The sequence below is a fragment of the Natator depressus genome, chromosome 4 (genome assembly GCF_965152275.1).
Source record: "Natator depressus isolate rNatDep1 chromosome 4, rNatDep2.hap1, whole genome shotgun sequence".
Classification (NCBI taxonomy): Eukaryota; Metazoa; Chordata; order Testudines; family Cheloniidae; genus Natator; species Natator depressus.
In genome coordinates, this window is record NC_134237.1 from 60,009,991 (window position 1) to 60,031,332 (window position 21,342).

Here is a 21,342-nt window from a genome sequence, read left to right on the forward strand (position 1 = left end):
TGAATTATTGTTTAAATCTAAAGGAATAAAGAATAGTGGAAAAGGAGCAGAAATAGAATATAAAACTAGCTGAATAACCAATGTTCGGCACCAGGAAAAGATACCAGTCCACGATTCTCAAGATAGAGAACATTTCCCCAGCCTCCTTGAAGAGTCCTCACTGGTTCTTTTTCCTACTGTTAAGCATGAGACACACTTTACAGGATCCAGATTATTCCAGACACATTTGATTGCTTTCTCATTTTTTTTTCTATTAGCAGACATATGTTTCTCTAAACAAATGTATGCTCATCCAACTCCCTAGTGGCTTCACATTCAGGGCAGTTGTTGCATTCCATTTATTTATTCTCATAGGAGGAACATCTTCAGGTCCTAACATGACCTTCATTCTGACGTACCTTGCAATGGGAGAAATGGGAGGGGAAGCATGGAGAAAACTGTTCTCCTTTCTACTCCAAATAATGCCCCTCTTTTGCTCCAACATAGATATAGCGCATGAACAGCTGGAAACAAACTGGAACAGCTGGAAACACTTTTGAAGAATGTTCAGAGGAAGGAGCATTTTCACACATACAATAAGATGAGTTACTCTTTCAGCAGCAGATTTAAAATCAGATGCTTAGATCTGACAAAAGGATTTTACTCCTGACTGGAGCTGAATGGATTAATTTTAAAGTGACAAACTCTAGAGACACTGCTGGGAGCAAGAATCTATCTATGCTGAAATATGAACTAGCCTTGAACAATCATTCTCTGACTACCATTCATGAGCAAGAACTGCTTTTTGTTAGAAGCAGAGGAAGACAACAAGAAAGTTTAATTTAGTTTCTATTTCTACAATCAGTCAGAAGCTAAATATTGATAGATATTGGCCTAATTTGATAAAAACTGAACTGAACCTTGAGCTCTAATGCAGCCAAAATAATTATAAATTTTAGGTTTCCAGGCAAGGCTGCAGCAACATTAAAGAAGGCGTATGCATCTTGAACAGGGGGAAGCCCAATGAATACACTGCTGGACTGTTGCCTAAGTTTGGCTATTCTTAATTTTAACTGCAGAAATAGGTTTGTAAATATGTATTCCCCGTTACCTGCATGACATACGTATTGTAGATTTGGCCTTCCCACACTGATGTTTTGTAAGAGCTTTGCTCAAATTTAGGTGCATTATCGTTCACATCTTGCACCCAAACTGTCACTCCACAGTGTGCTGAATTCAAGCCATTTTCAGCCAAAACAACGAGATGCACTTTACTCTTGACTTCATGGTCAAGAAACTTTGGCTCTTTCACTGTGAGTTCACCTGTTTTATTTTCCAAAAAGAGGACAGGTTATATACATATTTAGGAAAAATAAACTGTTAAAAGTGAGGACACATACTGTGCAATAAAGAAAAGAATAACTGTTCAACATATCCTATAAAAGAATACAAAGGAAAATATATGTATAACTAAAGGAAGAAACTACAACACAAATGTAGATCTAAAACGTTATTGCCAAGATTTTCAAACAAGGGTGATTAATGTTAGTCTTCTAAATAGTTAGGCTAAGTGAGTGGTTTGATTTTCAAAGGCACTGAACACACATTTCATTCCAGGGTGGTTACTCCAAAATAAAACCATTTCAGAAGGCAATCTAGGTGGAAAACTATTGGATTTTTTTGGTGGCTACAATCCCCTAATTTACCTGGGTTCTGCCACTGGTTCCATATTTCTTATTATAAAAGCATATTTTAATAATGCCTTATAAAAAGTTCCCAAATGTTTATTTAATATACATTAAATAAGACAGTTGTATGTTAATAAAATAACTCATGATTAAAAACAAGCTTAAGGTTTAACTAAGCTGTAGATACGTGTCTTGTAAATAGTTAGTCATAAGGAAGTAAGTTTTTAACAGTCAACTGATATTCATTTAATACACAGCAAAGGTCTTATGAAATCTCTGGCATAGCATGGAGGGAAAAATTTCCGGCGACTGTGCTTGTGGTGCACACACACCTACAGTGGAATGGATGTGCACAACACATCTTGAAGAACAACAGTTACGGAAATGTTAGTAATCATTTTATTTCAAGGCCTGTCAGGATCTTTTGCAGCTTGTGGCTGCTTCCCTGGGCATTCTGGCCGAGTTCCTGCAGGAGAATACCCATAAGTTGTTTGCTCTGGTGCACTCTGGTGCTACGCGCATATAGTGTCAGTATATAGGGCCAAGCCAACCCTGTGCCCCCTCAGTTCCTTCTTACCTTCACTCAAAGAAGAGCCTTAGATACTGAAGGAGAAGAGGAGCCAGGCAGTGCCAAATTGTCCTGGGATTAAGAATATTCAGTTAACTGCACCAAGGCTGGCTCCTGCTCCTGGACAGGTGGAGCTGGAAGAGGCAGCACGATAGGTAGCTGACGGTGCCGAAGTGGAGGGCAGTGAGAGCCACCACAGTAACATTGGCAATGCTGAATGCAACAGGGCCAAGGATCTTCCTGGTGCTAAGAAGGTCCCTTGCATCAAGCCTGGCACCGGACCTGCTTCCACAGATTATGGAAAGGGAACATCAGGGTACAGTGCTGATGGACACAAAGGTTCAGCAGCCTGACCAGCCAACAGGGCTATAAATGATGTAATCCTGGCAAAGTCCTGGACCAAGGGAAAGATTGAGCTGGACAGGCAGAGGTGATCCATAGCTGCCTGGTATGCTGCCGGCATGCAAACAGCCGATGCCGACATCACCCTCATTGGTACTGGACTCAAAGGATGTCCTGGGGCCAGAACCGGAGATGACAGTATAGGGTCTCTAACCAACCTGTGCTACCATGGAACAGTTAGAGGCACCTGCGCCAGCCCATGCATCAGCACTAGCATCTCCTGAAGGAGGCAGAGGAGTCCGCACAAGACCTGGAGTGGTCTTGCTTGGTCTTATGCGACCTTTTCCCCAGTGCACTTGATGAGGAACAGCTCCTCCACCTCTTCAAAGAGGCAGCTCCAGAGCATGAAACAGCAACGCTCTCAGAACCTGAGAGTGATCGCCAATCTGATGAGGGCCTCGGTGCTGAAGCAGGCCACATGGCTTGGTTGAGCATGTGCTGCTTCAGGAGAAGGTCCTAGCCACCTGAGTCTGTTTTGTGAACAATCTACAAACCGCACACTGCTCTTTGAGATGGAGCTTACGCTGCAAAGCAAACACTGCAACTGGGGATCATTACTGGGATTGCTCCCCCACATGACGGACAATGGTGAGAGCATCACAGGGGAATATTTAATTAAATGCAACTAACACTAAATCTAACTAACCCTTAGGGTACTACTAAACATATACAACTAGAAAAAGTCATTAAGAAATAGTGAAAAATTGCGAGATTAAGAGCCCCAACTCCAGCCATGGAAGGTAACAAGGAACTGAGGGGGGCTGGGGTGGCACCACCTCATACAGGCAGGGGAGGGACTCTAGCCATGAGGCGCAAGCACCACCCCTCTACAGGTACTGCTAGCAAAATTCTCTGGCTCTGGTGCGGTGGGTACACACACCCCTAAGTGAAATACACACCTGCACATACTTGAAGAACAGAAGAGTTTTAAAGAGGAATACTCTTGGGCATGATTTTCCTCTCACAAGAATTTTAAAAGTGTGTAACTCCACTGATGTCAATGACATTACTAGGATAAGAGGAGAATCAGGATTTACCCTAGGATAAGAGGAGAATCAGGCCCTGTATTCTAGATTAACTGTAGACAAAAAGCATGTGTATATCTATGACATATAAAAATGGTTCTTATGGCAACAGATGTTTGTTACACTTAACTGCCTATCACCCACTTCTACTAGTTTTTGATTTAAACTAACATCATTAATGAAAATGTTTTGGTATAAAAGCAATCCCAACATGGAAACACTTTGTACATAATTTAATGTTTATTCAAATATCAAAAGCCTTAAACATGCCTTTAAAACAAATTTAAATAAATTAATTTACCTGTGATGGGGTGTATCGAGAAAATATCTTCATTGTCACTGAATAGCCTGTATTTTATGCCTTTTCCCAGTAAATTATCATCATAAGCTTCTACAGTCAAAAGCGAGGTTCCTACAGAAGCATCAATAGTTTTTAATAGAGTCAACTTTGCAAGATCTTATCTTTATTACTTATAGATTTACTGTGAATAACAACAATACATGCAAAGGTGCCCATCTGCCACTCTGGGTGCTTTTAACATTATTTAAAATAGCACACAACAAAAACAAAACCAGCAACAACCACTCAACAAAACTCCACCCACATCACAACTTAATAGACAGGAACTTCCCCACCAACCTCCATTGCCCCATCAACAAACACTCTTGTTGAGCCCCAACATTTGCTGCTGCCTTGGCAAAATGATGGATTTTGCAGCATGCCCTAAAGGTCAACAATCCTTGATCCTTGCTCTCTGCACACCTTCACTGGCTTGATGGCTAGACCTTCTTATTTCAGAGACACTATTTATGGAACACCCTCCCTGAGGCTGTCTACAGGAATCTATCTCTGGCTGTATTCAAGGCTTGGTGTAGGTCCTTCCTACACAAGTTTCTCCATCTTTGGTCATTTTACCCTCATCCTTTCACAAACTCTTTGGGACAGGAGCGGGTGAAGAGGGGCTTTTATGAGGGTATTAAGCATGACTGATATCTCTGAGCAACTGGGAAGGGATTATTTAATTTTTGTTTACTTATGTACAGTAGCCCAGAGTTTTGTAATGGTGGACACTTTAATTCTAAATGAATACATCAATCAATCTTAAGTAGACACAATCTGAATACAACTCACAATAGCTTTTACTGCCGTAACAGGGTGTATAGAGATATGCAATATGGTATTAGCATCAAAGAAAATAAGGGCATTTTATTGTTCATGAAGAATCTTAAATTCAGCGAAAACAGTACTGATCTGACACAGCACAGAAAAGGCATGAAATAAAAATGCTGTTTGCAACAGGAGCAGAAAATAAATATGAAACTGAATGTATTATCCTGCTCAGAAGCATCACGCTCAACATAAACTGAGACAAAGTTCAAAAAACATTATCAAGATTTCCAAATGGTTGTTCTTCTCAAACCAGTTATGAAGCCATTTAGCACACGACAATTGATTTTAACCAACTGTCATGGAATCAGATTACTGTGTAACTTGACCTCTTCCAAATGGCATTATGAGCTTACATTATTTTACTACATTACAGGAGGCATGCTGTTAATATAAAATGTCCTAGATTTTGGGTGGGACTGTGCCATCACAGTAGTATAATTTACCTTTAACTACAAAAATCACACACTTAGTACTTGTTACTGTTTTTTTTTTAAACACAGGAAATGTTATGTTAACTGGTTAGTCATTTGCTCTTAAGCATGGCAACATAAACCAGAAACACTTGTGGGGGAAATATGTCCATTGTGGCTTCTGAATTTTTTACATTACTTAGGACACTTGTAGGACCAATCACAAAAGAAAACACATATATGATTTGTATGTGTGTAAGGCTAAAGGTGAGAATGAGAAATGCATTGTTTCTAGAAATTAAACATAGGCCCCTTTTTGGATCACAGGGACAGCTGGTCCCATGTTCACAACTGTACAATTTTTATTCAATCCAGCAGCCAGCATTTACCATTGTTCACAACATCCAGTGTCTGAAGGACACGTCCCTACGTCCTGTGTTCACAACATCCTCTGCCTGATTTTTGAAAGGAGCAAGAGAAAAAAATGCCCCCCAAAAATGGCTGCATCAGTATTACCATTTGATACATTGTTTTTCCGGGTATAACAACTGGGTCAATCAAATCCCTGCTCTGTGTCTACCAATTTCCAGCCCAGACGCCTTTTTTTAATGCTGTTAAAACTGTCGATACCTTTTTTGGTAGAGGGCAAAGAAGTGGCATTTCTGTGGTTTCTGGTGCTTTTTGGCCACACTGTGGTAGTAATATGGCTTGCATTTAAACAACAAAATGTTGCAGTTTCCGTACAGTTCATTTTCACTTTGGATAGTGTCTTTTGGTATCTTAAACTGATGAGGCCAAATCTTGAAGTCCTGAATGAGGTAAAACTAGATGTACAGCAAAAAGCAGTCTCTGTCTCAAAGAGCTACATTTCTAAACTTACTTGACTCTGTCCATTGTGCATAGGTACTGCCTCAAATAAGGGACACAATATCCAACTGCGTCTGAAACTTCCAAACCAGTCAAGCATAACAGGGCAAGGCAAGGCAGCGGCCAGTGCCTTAACTTAGAATTTCCCTGCTTTGTCTGTTAAATCAGAAGCATCTTAACATTATGTTAAATTACCTCAACCTGCATTAAACAACCAAGTACCTGAAATGCACAGTTTGTATAGTATGTGTGCTTTTTCTAAAGAACAGGAGTCAAAACAGACATAAAAACCCTGGGTCATATTCTGGCTTGAGACACACATGCACAACTCAGAACTGATCTACTGCTACAGTCCAAGTCACTGGGAGACCTGTGTTTATCCATGAAACAAGAACATATACCCATATTGTTTTCTTTCCTTTCTCCTCTCTTTTGTAGTCTGGACATTGGAACCAGGGATGACACTTTTTCCTCTAAATTTGTCTGACTCTTGCCTTTGTGTTTGAGGACAGATTTCTTGGGTGGATAATAACGAAAAGGCTCATGGAGCACAGAGAATAAAAGAGGGGTAAATAAATGTCCAGCCCGGGTACCTTATATGTATTTAAAAATAAATAAAAGAATCCTGCAGACCTAGCAGCTGTGACTGTTTTATTGGGGAATCTGACACCCAGAGGGCTCTATACAAACTATAATTCAACTGGAGGCAGACATGGTGAACAATGAAAAGGTTTTTTGCACTTTACGGAGTGCACTGACTTGATTATTAGTTGACTTCTAAAAGTGCCTGTTGCGATACAGTGTATAAAATATTTAATATGATGCAAAACTAAACTAGGGGAATAATATGAAGGTCACCAAACTTGGGTCCAAACATTTTAGTTGAAGAAATCCTGAGGTTCTTACCTAAGTAAGAGTTTGTCTGGATAACTACTGAGTAAAAACTGAGAAAGGATATCAGGCTTTGGCTTCATTGTTGATATTGCTTTGATTCTTGTCTAACTACAGTGAAGTTTTGCCACTGCGTGGTTGAAAATGGAACTAAAACATATGAGATAAAATGTTATTTGTTAATCCTGATTACATTAATATTGAATTTTATAATGTAAATACTTCCATGGGACTGGGTGGGAGAGTAAGTATTATCCATATGGAGTAAGGGTTCCAGAATCAGAACTGTAGCTAGCAAACCAAATCCTTTAGAGGGTTTAATTATAGTCATAACTTTTTCTGACAAAGAAAATTAAATTAGTATGTTTTTGTATTTATTGAAATCACATAAAATAATTAGAAGAGAAACAGAACTAGTACTTGATAGGAACATCTCATAAAAGAATACATAAAAGAACTTGCTCTTCTATACCCTATAGTTTTTCTTACTATACACAGTAAGCTTTCAGGCTGAAATCTTCTGATTTACCCTGAAGCTTCTTTAAACTTCCTTTAATCAAAATAATTTAAATTTACTGCTATTTATGTTTGCAATACATTTAGTAGGAGGCCATCTAACTATGGTATTCTCTTACCACAATTCCTTGGGGGATTTCCATAATTTGAGGCTGGGTTGCCTAACCTGTCCCATTACTATATCTGTAATTAGGCACATGCAGAATCACAAAAGCTTATCCATTACTGAAAGGATATTTTGATTTTCTTTCTTTAAATGTATACAGGTTAAACAAACAATGCAGTACGAACAATAATACAAAAAACTGAGATTCCCACAAGGCACTCTTCCACCACCGTATGGAAAAACCTGACTAACTGGGCTCCTGCAACACACCCTGAAGGTCATCAGGCCTTGATAGCCACTGAAGAAAAGTGCTATGTAAGAGCTATTATTAATTTATTTATTATTACTGGGCCAAAGCAGCAGCAAAATCAAGAGTCCAGAACCACTGAGAACGTCTTGCCCTCACTACCCCATAATGTATAATTCTAGGGACCATCAGTTAAAATGTCACAGCTGAATTCACAACTGTTCGGTTAAAGCATGGAAGAAGAGGTGGGGCCAGATAAAAACAAACAAACAAACAAACAAAACCAAAAAATCCTAGACTCCAGGAAATGAGAATCGTATCTTCCGGCTGCTATGATGACACAGGAGACAGGGTCCCCCCCCCCCCCCTTGGGGACAGGGATAGTATTAATTCTTGTCCTGTGCTCTGCAGGAACACGTCCAGTGGAACGTCTTATGGGCTACTCTGATCAGTTTACAGCAGCTCCCAGCAGGTCAAAACTGTGAGTTCGCTGCACTAACCCAAACTTTTCCCCCAGCGACTTTATTCCACTACAGCCTGAAAGAATCAATGGTGGCAGAGACTGCAGTGAATCTGGCTTTTATCTATAGGGGTCATTTAACAATGTGGGCTTTTATCTACTGCTTGTCCCTTGTAGAAATCTACCAATTTCACAATGTCTTGTTAAGTAAGAATGTATTTCAGCCTCTGTGCATTCCCCGCCTACTTCTACACATTCTTTTAGCAAGTTGAAACTGTGAGGAAAGTGTTGGAAAATCTCTGAATGCAGTTACAATACACTAGGGATTTCGCTAAAGCCAAAAATCATACATCGCAACAGACATATGTGGAAGAAGTTCTCATCTTATCTGAGCTTTCACTGCATTTATTTAAGTGAACTATTAGTGACATATTATGTAATCAGTCTCATTTGGGTACACACGCACGCACGCACACACACACACACACACACACACACACACACACACACATCTGCACAAGCACACACAGAGACAGATACATTTTGCCTTTATTCCAAGGAGATGCATGTTGGCAAGGAAAACCGCAGAGGATAAAAATTGTGCATGCATCATTACAGCCACTTTGCAGATGCACAGCAGAGATGCTCAAGGGTTGTCCATGGTGAGGGAGGAACATGCAGTGCAGCATCCCTTTCTTCTCTTTGAAAAAGGAGAATCCTGCCTAACATGAGTGGCACTCTGTTGTATGTGTGCAGGGGCCAGAAACCCGACTACGCCTCTGAGACAGCACATCATGCTCCCCTTTGGTCCAGGGTGCACTGGGCAGGGAGAAGGTTTTTTTACTTAACGTACTGTTTGCATATAGTCCAATTCCAGTTTTACCCTGATGCTGCATGTTATTGAAAAAGGCTCCCTACACACTTCATCCTCAATAGTGCCCAACAGGTTAGGACTTTGGTCACTGACAGCCACGAGTTAGAGTCTGATACCCACCTGCTTCACTGTTTTCAGGCACAGTTACTGCATAAAAGCTATGGCTGAATGACATCACCTCCTCTTGTTCCCTTGTGGAAATGGCCAATAGAGCTGTGGCTGTCCTAGCTGGGACACCTTGATCTGAAGCCAATACCAGCAGGTGGGAACTGAAACCATCAGAAGGCAATGGCTCTTGAAGATAAATCTCTCCTGTATTGATGTCAATACGGAACATAGTTCCAGGTACTCCAAAATTAAAAACCACTGCACCATTTGGCCCCAGATCCACGTCTGCAGCTCTCACAGTGGCTATTGTCTGATTCACAGAAGTTTCAGGAGGCACATAAACTTTGAAAGGGTTCTGTAGAAAAACGGGACTATTGTCATTGGCATCATCAATGTGCACCACAATGTTAACTGTAGTACTTCTTGGGCCTTGGATGCTACAGTCACTTGCCACTGCTCTAAATGCATACTGAGATTTAGTCTCCCGGTCTAGTGCTTTTGTAGTAACTATAGCGCCAGTTGTACTGTTAACAGTAAATGCTCCAAGGGTGTCATCAATGAGAGAATACATGACCTCACCATTCAGGCCACCATCTTCATCTGAAGCAAAGAGCTCAAGAACTACTGATCCTTCCTTAAGGTCTTCTGTCACAGAGGTCTGATAGTTCTTCTTTGCAAATACAGGGCTGTTGTCATTTTCATCCAGGACTGTAATCTGTAGCTGTGTTGTGGAGCTTCTTGGTGGGCTGCCCAGGTCATGACATGCAATAATGAGGGTAAAGTTGCTGGCATCCTCCCTGTCTAAACTACGAGTGGCCAAGAGTTCTCCTGAAGTATCATTTAGAGTGAAGTATTCTCCAATATTTCCACCTTTAAAATACGATAAAAATAAAACTATCACAAACAATTCCAATTTGAAAAAACCCTTTGCTAGTACCATTATGTTAATTGTAATAACATGATCCTATTGCTAGTACAGCTGGTGCACTCATGTGCCTTTGGCATATTTTCCTCCTTTTATAAAAATTAAAACCTGCACTTCATTTAAATCAGTGGGTGGCAGTGACAGTAAATCCAGAATGTCATATCCTTTTACAGAACAGCTATTTTGCCAGATGCATGTCTTTTTTCCCCAAATCAGCACACCTTATAAAATCTAGTGCAACTATACTGCTGCACAAAGTGAACTCTTCCCAACCTTGGCTACAAATTCCAGAAACCCATAAAGCATTGCTGACAACAAATATGGTTATTTGCCCCTTGCTTTCATCTACAAACCTGTCTCTTAGAAGTGAGCAATAATGAGGTCTTTTCCACTTTTTTCATTTTTAAAGCTACTATTAAATATCTGGAGCAATGGATTTTAGAAAGAATTATAATGTTTTTTTGTTGAAAGTGACCGGAATAAGTATATTTCAATAGATCAAGATAATTTTCAAATTAAAAGCATAAAAATCAGATGACTCTATAGCCCTTTCTGCATAGTGAGAGTAAAGCAGGGATAATCAGCAGTTATCAGTGCTGCCATCAATTTATTTTTGTAATACTGCGGAGGGCCCCAAATCAAAGTAAACAGTGTCTTGCCATTTTTGGGGTGAGGGAGTGCAGGAAGGTTTTAAATAGTTGGGCAGGGGCTGTGTTGGAGTTTCTTGGCATGGTGCACTTGGGGATGGTTTGGCAACTTGGAAGACCGATTGGAGGATTTTATTATTGGTGGATGAAAGAAACTTTCATCACCTGGAAGGTGGACTTGGTATCTATCTATACCTATTTTTAAAGTGAAAAGAGGATTGGGTTGGGGGCCCTTATTTGATATGGGGAGGCTGAAGAGAGAATCATAAAAAGGTTGAAAAGATATTCGTTTAGTTTTAGATTAACTGTTACTTACAGTCACTGTGGTTCTTTGAGATGTGATGCAGACATCACACTGAGGTTTGTGTGCACCCAGAGCATTGGAGCCAGAGAAGTTTGCCTAGCAGTACCCATAAAGGGGTGGCGTTCATGCCTTGTGACCATAGCCTCTCCCACGGCTATATGAGGAGGTGCCGCCCTGACCTCACTCAATTCCTTCACACCTAACGCCAAGAGACTAGTCTCCGATGCAGAGGGGATGGATCGTGGAATACACATTAGCGTCACATCTCAAAGAACCACAATTAACATGCCCTTTTTTCTTCTTTGAGTATATGCAGTCATGTATACCACTTAGGTGACTCACAAACAGAATCCACAGGAGGTGGGGTTCTGAGTCTACTTAAACAAGAACTGCAGGAATGCCTTCCCAAAGTCTGCATCTGCTTTGGATGCCATGATAATGGCATAATGGTTCATATTGTACATATTGACAACCCCGTGGCAGCCCTGCAATTATACAATGTTGAGACATCACTGAAGAATGCTATTGAAGTAGCTTGCACTCTCATAGAATAAACTCACACCCAGAGAGGGGGGCGTAGCTGAAGCTGTGTCATATATAGTTTTTATGCAAGAAGTTATCCACTTAGAAAGCGTCTGTGAGGAGACTGCCTGCCCCTTCATACGGTCTGTATACGACACAAACCGATGAGATATAGTCCTGTCCAAATAAAAGGCCGGACATTGTATGATGTCCAATGTGTGAAGACACTGCTCCTCCGGAGATGAATTCGGCTTAGGAAAAACCTCAGGCAAATATATCACCTGGTTTAAATGAAATTGAGAGACCACTTTAGACTCAAATTTTGGGTGTGGCCACATCACCGCTTTGTCTTTGGAGAACTGTGTCTTTGGAGAACTGTGTGTAACGAGGCTCTGCCATAAAAGCCTGAAACTCACTCTCCTTGCAGATGTTATCGGCCGAGGAATGCACATTTTTGAGGAGAGGGACAAGATCCCAGAGGCTTGAATGGAGGTCCACTAAGACCATGTTATGGTTCCACCGGTGGATGGAGACAAAGAATTCACTTGAAGAATCTCACCACCATGGCACTCGAAAACACCCATCTTCCACAAACGATGGATAAACAGCTGAGATCTCCACTAGATGCACCCTCAAAGAGCTAAGCACAATGCCTGATGACTGAACTTGCAGTTCATCTTTTACAGCACGGGCTGTACTCCATGGGCCAATGACCACATTGAAAGACACTTCCATTTTCCAGAAAAGAACATCCTGGTAGAGGGTTATCTACTATTGATCAGGACCTGCTGACGGAGTCCAAACATTGCTCTTCCTCCTCATTCAACCAGGAAGCAGTCAAGCTGTAAGATGCAAAGAGCTGAGCATGGGATAGGAAGTGCGACCAAGATTCTGTGTGAGCACGTTGGGATGGAGAGAAAGGATATGGGAGACTGAATTGACAGTGCAAGGTCAGAAAACCAGCACTGCCTTGGCCATGCCGGGGCAACGAGGATGGTGTTGGCCCAATCCACTTTCAGCTTAAGGATGAATTATTGGGATCGGAGGAAAAAAGTGTACAGGAGAGCTGACTGCCAGTTGAGGTGAAAGGAATTGATCAGAGAGCTTGGACTGAGAACCTCTCAAGAGCAGGACAGGTGACATTTCATGTTTTCCCTTATAGAGAACAGGTCAATCGTCAGGATGCCCCACGTTAAAAAGATGACTCGCAGGACACTTGGCTTCAGACACCACTTGTGATTAAGAGAAAAATTCCTGCTGAGATGGTCTGCAAGATGAGTCTGGACCTCAGGCAAGTGATCAGCTATTGGAATGATAGTCTTCAGTGCACAACTGCCACAGCCTGATCGCCTCTTGGCAGAGCACCCTTGTGTGTGCTCCCCCTTGACTGTTCACATAATACATTGTGGTGATACTGTCTGTAAGCGTGTGAACTACTGAACCCTTGACGCAGCCTAGGAAAACAAGATAGGCATTGTAGATGGCCCAAAACTCCAGGACATTGATATGCAGGGAAGCTTCCTGCTCTGACCACAGAGCCGGAAGCTTCCTGCTCTGACCACAGAGCCTGAACTTTCAGTGACCCCCGTTGTAGAGCCCTGTCAATCTGCGGATATACATTTTAGATCCACAGATATCTGCATCCATGGACGATTTTTGCAGATCAGACGTGGATACAAATTTTTATCGGCGCAGTACTCTACCCAGATGTGCTCCCCAACTTATCAAGGAGGTGTCGGTGACAATAGTGCTGGTTGGTAAGGGCCAGGCGAAGGGAATGCCTTGACATACATTCCCGTGAACTGTCCACCTCTGCAAGGAGTCCAGGATCAAAGGAGGGAGGCGGACCAACCTGTCCAGGGGGTGAGGGGTTTGACAGTAAACAGTTTTGAGCCACATCTGAAGAGGACAAAGGTGCAACCTTGAAAACTGAACCACCTGTGCGTATACAGACATGTGGCCTAAGAACTGTGAACTGTTGTGGAAGATTGAGACTGCAGACTGAGACAAAAGCAAAGAATTGTCTGGAAACAGTTGCTTGACAAAAATGCTCTTGGACTCATGCAGTCTATTAGGGCCCCAATAAACTCCATTTTCTGAGTTGCGACCAGTGTTGACTTTTTGGTGTTTTGGATGATACCCAGATGGTTGAGTAAGCATGGTGTTATCCATACATGAGCAAGAACTTGTTCTCTGGACCTGCCCCTTAGTAGCTTGTCATCCAGATATGGGAAGACATGGATTCCCTTCTTCCTGAGGTATGCTGTCACCACGACCATACATTTGGTAACAACTTGGGGCAGGGGGAGGGAGGGAGATCAGAAGACAGACTAAAAGGAACTGTGTATTGAAAATGGCAACTTGCCATGACGAACCAGAGAAGTCTTCTGTGGCTCAGTAGAATTGCCACATATAAGTAAGAGTCCTGAAGGTCAAGAGCAGCAAACCAGTCATTCTGAGTGAATGTCGGGAGGACAGCTGATAGGGTGACCATATGGAACCTCTTGTATCTGATATATTTGTTAAGGTAGAGGCGTTCAAGATTAGGCCTTAAATCTCTCTTGGATTTGGGTACCAGGAATAGATGCCTTGACCCCAGTGTTCTGGAGAAAATTCCTCCAGTACTCCCAAGGCCAATAAAGAGTGGATCAGCTTGATGAGCAGTATCTCATGAGGGGGACCTCGAAAAGGGACAGGAAGGGATGGTGAGGAGGAGGAGTGGAGAGAATCTAATTGGCAAAGACCAAACTGACAGTGCTTAGGACAGTTGTAATCGATCCCCAAACATCATGAAAGTGAGCTAGCCTTTCCCTAAAAGGAGATGGGGGTAAAGGAAGTGATGACCAGACTGTTTTTCTGGATCAAGGAGTCAAAATGGGCACTTGGGGTGGGTGTCAGGGGATAGCGTTTTGACTGGCCGAACCCTGGACCTGATTGTCTTCTCCTCTGGGATCTACGCCCCTTTCTGGGGTAATCCCGCTGTCTCAGGGGAGGAAAAGGCTGCCCAAAAGGTGTGTTGCACGTGGTGTTGTTGCTGCTTTTGGCCACCAAAGAAGTCTCTGAACTAGTGGTGTGTACAACCCCAAGGGCCATAGGGTAGCCCTAGAATCCTTGAAGGAAGAGAGGGTTCCATCCATGTTGTGAGAAAATAACACCCTGCCACTGAAGGGCAAATCCTCTGCATGATGGGTCTACAGCCAGGATGCCCTTCTTATGGTCACCAGAGAGGCCACAGGTCTGGCCAAAGCATCTGCTAAGTCCAGCATGGACTGCAATAACGTCTTGGCCACTCACCAGCTTTCGATGATTAACACCCAAACTTTCTCTCTACAAATTTCAGGCAGCTGGTCCACAAACTTAGACATAGCTGTCCAATTTATAAAGCTGTACCTGGACAATGATGTCTGCTGGTTTGTCATCTGCATTTGCAGGAAGGAGGAAATGTAAATCTTCCTGTCCATCCTTTTCAAGTCCTTGTCCTTAGGAGAGGACTTAAACATCCCTGCCAGACTCTATCACGCACTGCAGTTATGTCTAGGAAATATGGGGCCAGGTGGGAGTAAAAACCCTCAAATCCCTACACTGGGACAAAATAGCATTTCTCCATGTGCTTTGCAGTGGGCGCTATGGAAGCAGGTGTGCTTCAAAGGCGGCTTTAGGATCCTATCGTTGACAGGAAGGGCTATCTCCCAGGAGCAGAAGGCTGCAGGATCGCCAATAACTCTGCCTGAATGCCCAGGGAAGCAGCTACATGCTGTAAAAGGTCTGGAGAGTCCTTGAAATCTTCAGGTATTGGAGAGGAAGAGCCAGACACTGCTGAATCATCTGGGGATGAAGAAGAGTTGGTTAACTGTGCCAATGCTAAAAAAAAGGAGAACTTGTGGCACCTTAGAGACTAACAAATTTATTTGAGCATAAACGTTCGTGAGCTACAGCTCACTTCATCGGATGCAAGCGTTCGTGAGCTACAGCTCACTTCATCGGATGCATCCGAAGAAATGAGATGTAGCTCACGAACGCTTATGCTCAAATAAATTTGTTAGTCTCTAAGGTGCCAGAAGTACTCCTTTTCTTTTTGCGGCTACAGAATAACATGGCTGCTACTCTGAAAAATGCCAATGCTGGCTCCCATTCCTGGATTGGTGGAGCTGGAAAGAGTAGATCCATGAGGTCTGCACGGGGAAGGCTCACTAGTGCCTGATTCTGCTGTGGGTCCACAGTTGCCACCACCAATCTGCCTGGCGATCTCTCCTTAGAATGAGCTGAGAAGTGTGGATAAGGTATTGATGGACAGCAGGCACTGGGCCAAGGGCCCCTGTCCCAACTGTGAGACAGGTGCCAATCCTCGTGCTCATAGTGCTCCATAAAGGGTCCCCGATATGGGTCAGGTGATAGAAAGCAGGAGGAGGAAGATCACGACCTCAACGCCGAGGAGCCTCAAGTTTCTGGGGATAAAGGTGGAGCCATATCTGAGGAAGTGATTAACTGGTTTGACTCATCTATCGTCCTAAACAAGGCAGGGACCAGTACAGATGATGGAAGCCATACTGCTGGCACCAAGTATGCTGCTACTGGAAGTGTTATTGACCCTGAAGTCAGCGGCAGTACTGAAGTAGCTGATGGTGCTGAAATGGAGGGCTGTGAAAGCCACCATGGTAACATCTGTCATGCCAAATGCAACCGTGCCAAGAAGTTTTCCAATGCCAAGGAGGTCCCTTGCTTGAGCCCAGTACTGGCCCTGGTTCCACAGACTGTGGAAGGGGAACATCGGTGTGTGGTGCCAATTAGCCCAAGGGTTCAGTGACCCATCCAGCCAACAGGGATGTAAAGGACGTAGCTATGGCAAAGTCCTGGATGAAAGGAGAGGTTGGGATGGTAAGGCAGAGGTGGTCCATATCTGCCTGGTATACTGACGGCATGCAAACAGTTGATGCCTTGTCGATATTGGACTCAACAGATGCCCCAGGGTCAGAAGTGTAGTTCCTGGTACGGTGTCCCTGACCTCCCTACATGCTACTCTGGGGAGTGGTTAGAGACATTCCACATCCTGGCACTTACCCTTGCTGGTCCACGCTCTTCCTGGGGGGAGCAGAAGAGTCCCCAGGAGAATTGGAGTGGACTTGATTAGTCTTACGCAACCTTTTCCTCTGCGCTCTCCATAAGGATCTGCTCCTTCATTCAGAGAAGTGCTGGCTCCAGAGCACGAAATGCCAACAATCTCAGAACCCGAGAGTTACCTCTGATCCGATGAGAGCCTTGGTGACAAAGCAGGCCACACGGCTTGTTTGGATAGGTGCTGCTTCAGGCGAAGGGCCCTATCCACCTGAGTCTATTTCATGAACAATCTACAGATCAAACACCACTCCTTGACTTGGGCCTCACCCAAGCACAGCAAACACCTTGTGTGGGGTATCGTTATTGGGATCATTCCCCCACACAATGAACAATGTTTAAACCCCAGTGATGGCATCACAGGGGTATTTAACTAAATACAACTAACACTAAATCTAACACTAGGGGTACTAACTATATACAACTAGAACAAGACACTAAAATAGTGAAAGGTTGTGAGGTTAAGACCAAAAAGAGCTCTAACTCCAGCCATGGACTGTAAGAAGAAATTGATGGGGGTTGGAGAGGCGCCACCTCAGACAGACAGGGGAGGGACTAAGACCACAAGGCAAGAGCACTGCCCTTCTCTAGTCACTGCTAGTCAAGTGACTGGAGAAGACCACAAGGCACTGGGCATGCACACACCTAAGTGGAATACACAGCTGCATCTACTCGAAGAAGAATCTAACATTTCCCAAATGTGGGACATGCATAACGGGTATAATATTAAGATTGGCAGGCCTTTAATGATCCATGGAGGGGATGACATGGGGTGCAATTGGTTTCATTTTCCTGAAGGTGAGCTCAGTTTTCAAAACTGTTGATCTAGTTCATTCCCTCCCAGTGCAGGATTTTTTCTTGCTGTATATTCTTATATTGCTTTATCCAGTCTAGTTTTAAATGTCCCAAACATTTGAGCTTTCAACTCTTCCCTTATGTCACTATCCTCACCAGAAAGAGCTTTTGCAACATTACTCATTTCATCCCATATGTAATACCCTGGAAAAATGTCTCCTCCTTCTTGGTGATTGTATCCTTCATGCACTTACAGATACTTACCATGCCCTCTCTTCATCAGCAAGCTATATTTAGGCCTTTTATTCTTTCTTCATATTTTCACTTCTCCAGATTATTTTTGTTTCTCTCTTCTGTACACTTCCAAATCTGATCGCTAGGCTGAGAGGTTGGGTTGGAAGTGTGTGCCAGTGGAGGAGGTGGAAGGTTTTTTCAGTTTAAAGGGAGTCTTAGGACTCCCCATTGCACTAGCTGAGATCTATCTGGACTGGCTGAAATCAGAACTATTTTAAAACCTGAAACTCCTGTTTAACTATTTTCTGACAACTTTTTTTGGTATTAGTAATATATGGAATAAAGACCATACTTACCAATTATTTGATATCGTAAAGTTCCATTATTGCCAGCATCTAAATCTACAGCCAGTGTAGTGTGCACTATTGCAGGCTCTTGATTCTCCAGAATCTGAATCTCAGGGACAGGAAGGAGAAATGTAGGAGTATTGTCATTTTCATCCAGTACTTTGCAGATAACTGTTGCTGTGCTGGATAAAGAAGGGGTTCCACTGTCTCGAACGAGGACTGAGATTAACACACAGAAAGCAAGCTTATATTAGTGATGTTAGTGTAATGATGAATCTTCATCAGTAGTATCAAAATATTAGAGTCCATGTATAGAGTTCTGCTATACAGAAAATCAGAGTACATGTGCTAATACAGCTGCTTTCTGTTCCTGAACATCTTGCTACACCTATCAGAAAAAGTCACATGAAATTGAGAAAAGTTAACACTGATAAGTGAACCCACACTCTCCACATCCCATTTTACAGTACATCAAACATCTCATACTGTTACCTTTTATACTGAGAATCTCTTGGGCCTCCCTGTCAAGTGAGGCAGTTGTCATCACCTGTCCAGTATCTGAGTTTATCTGGAAAATCTCAAACCCATTTCCTGGTAAAATTTCATACTGAAGCAGGGAATTTATTCCTTAAAAACAGAAAGGAAAATCCAGTAAAATATGCTGCTTTATGATACTTTTTTTCTGTGATCTTTAGTCTGCGGAAAGTGTTATGGATGAAATTAATGGAATAGCATTTGTTTTTGCAGGAAACTTATACAAAATAAGCTGGGCACTTCACAGAATCAACTGCAAAACATGGTCCCTGCCCTGATGAACCTATAATCTAGTTTTAGGTGTGACATGATCAGCGTAGGTAATGTAGTTGAGAAGGACTGGAGTTAAGGACAAAGAAGGACAAGAGCAACAAGATCATACAGTAATTGAGTCTTGGCATATGCACATTTTAGCAGCTCAATAAAGTGTTTGTTTTTAAAATTATTAGTGATTCATTTCTCATGTGCATCTCAGAAGCAGTGTGCCTAGAGGAACCTGTTCAGGAACCCATGATGACTTCAAGAGACTGGCATCAGTATCTTTACTTCAGTTGATCCTGCCAGGGAGAAATCTCCAAGATGAAATATTTGGTTTCGAAAAGCCTTCTAGGATTCCCAAAAATGACCGTTTAAGACTTTTCCCTCCAATATAAGTTTCTACAAGTATGAACTCCATACTATATTCCTAATTAGTCCTTCGAACACCTTGATTGCTATTTAACGAGCTCATTATAACTTTGTCTTGTGTAATTCCTGATTATACATGCAGACATATCACTTGGTGTATAGTATGGGATCACTACCATGTCTGGGAATCTCTGGGGCAGCGGTGGGCAAACTTTTTGGCTCGAGGGCCACATCGGGGAATAGAAATTGTATGACGGGCCATGAATGCTCACAAAATTGGGGTTGGGGTGCAGGAGGGGGTGCGGGCTCTGGGGGAGCTGGGGATGAGGAGTTTGGGGTGTAGAAGGGTGCTCTGGGCTGGTTCCCAGGGGTTCAGAGGGCGAGAGGGGGATCAGGGCTGGGGCAGGGGTGCGGGAAGGGGTGCAGGTTCCAGCTGGGGGTGCGGGCTCTGGGATGGGGCTAGGGATGAGAGGTTTGGGCTGCAGGAAGGTGCTCCGGGCTGAAATTGAGGGGTTTGGAGAGCAGGGGGGAATCAGGGCTGGGGCAGGGGGATGGGGGGAAGCTCAGGGGGTGCAGGCTCCGAGTGATGCTTACCTCAAGCAGCTCCTGGAAGCAGTGGCATGTCCCTTCTCCGGTTCCTATGCAGAGGCACGGCCAGGCCACTCTGCACACTGCCCCATCTGCAGGCACTGCCCCGGCAGCTCCCATTGGAGCACGTAGGAGCCAAAGTGGGGCCATGCCGCGGCTTCTGGAAAACACGTGGTGTGGCCCCCGACCCAGCGCTCCAGCCAGAGCGGGGCTGAGCTGCGTGGTGTGGCTTGCAGGCCGGCTTAAAACAGCTCGTGGGCCGGATCCAGCCCATGGGCTGTAGTTTGCCCATTCCTGCTCTGGAGAATAAGGAGATTAGCAAAGGTAGACTTGTTTTAATTTTTCTTTTCAAAGCTGTCTGCCTCCTGTGTAGATGGATAAATCTGCTTCCACATTCTTATCCATTATGGATTCAAAACAATTTCTCCCATTTTTGTTGTGGTTTCAATGCTCTCCCAAGGAAAGTATAACATTTCCATTGTTGGTTATAGAGTAAGATCATTCACACTATTAACTTTAATGAGATTAATCCTATATTATACACCAAGGGCAACTTGTATTCATCTTGTACTATTGTGCAAGTATATTTCCAGCTTTTTCACAAGTTCCATTTGATCATTTTTCTGTGTTTTTTTTTAAACTAACAACAGGCTATTAGTAGTTTAGGTACAGTTAATGCACCTGGAAAGGGTAGGAGTTCTTAGCAAATTCTGAAGCTATTTAGGCTCAGACACCCTGGACTTGATTCTGTTCTCACATACACCAGCGGAAATCAGGATAAACTCCATTAGAGTTGGAGTTGTATCCATGTAAACTCAGTGTGAGGAGAAAAAAAGGCCTGCTAGCCAAGGCCTTGTTTTTCTTTTAACTGGCATTGGTGAAACAGATTCACACACCTTAATGAAGTTATTGTCATTTGATTAAGGGACTAACTACTGTAAATGGACTTGCTTCTTATTAATTCAAAGGGATGAGACAGAATCATAGAATATCAGGGTTGGAAGGGACCTCAGGAGGTCATCTAGTCCAACCCCCTGCTCAAAGCAGGACCAATCCCCAATTAAATCATCCCAGCCAGGGCTTTGTCTATTCATTTATCTATTCATGTTTATTCAAAATACAAGTAAAGTTGTGTAGGAGAAAGAGGATACATTAAATATGCTCTTACATCTTTCTAGATCAGAGAAAAACATGTAATGGAAAAGACAACCCTGGAGTAACCTCATGCAAAATTGAAGGTCAACAACCTACTGCAGCCCTTCCCCATGCAAAGTATATCTTACCTAAATATAAAAGCATCACGGCAGCTCTAGCTGTTTGGAAAATGGCTACATTAGCTGATACAAGTCAACTGTATGTAGCAATCATTATCTACATCTGAAAGTACAAACACCG

The 21,342-nt window shown here is 42.9% G+C and overlaps 1 protein-coding gene across 1 annotated transcript in view; it reads right to left on the reverse strand.

Moving 5' to 3' along the window:
- The window catches only part of DCHS2 (dachsous cadherin-related 2), a 220,853-nt gene that overhangs the window by 24,881 nt on the left and 174,630 nt on the right, over positions 1-21,342 (reverse strand). Inside the window, exons 11-15 of the mRNA XM_074951108.1 lie at positions 18,691-18,825; positions 18,208-18,417; positions 9,325-10,182; positions 3,964-4,074; positions 1,091-1,302 (exon numbers count right to left, since the gene is read on the reverse strand). Coding sequence (XP_074807209.1) covers positions 1,091-1,302; positions 3,964-4,074; positions 9,325-10,182; positions 18,208-18,417; positions 18,691-18,825 — 1,526 coding nt within the window. The remainder of the gene's footprint in view (positions 1-1,090; positions 1,303-3,963; positions 4,075-9,324; positions 10,183-18,207; positions 18,418-18,690; positions 18,826-21,342) is intronic.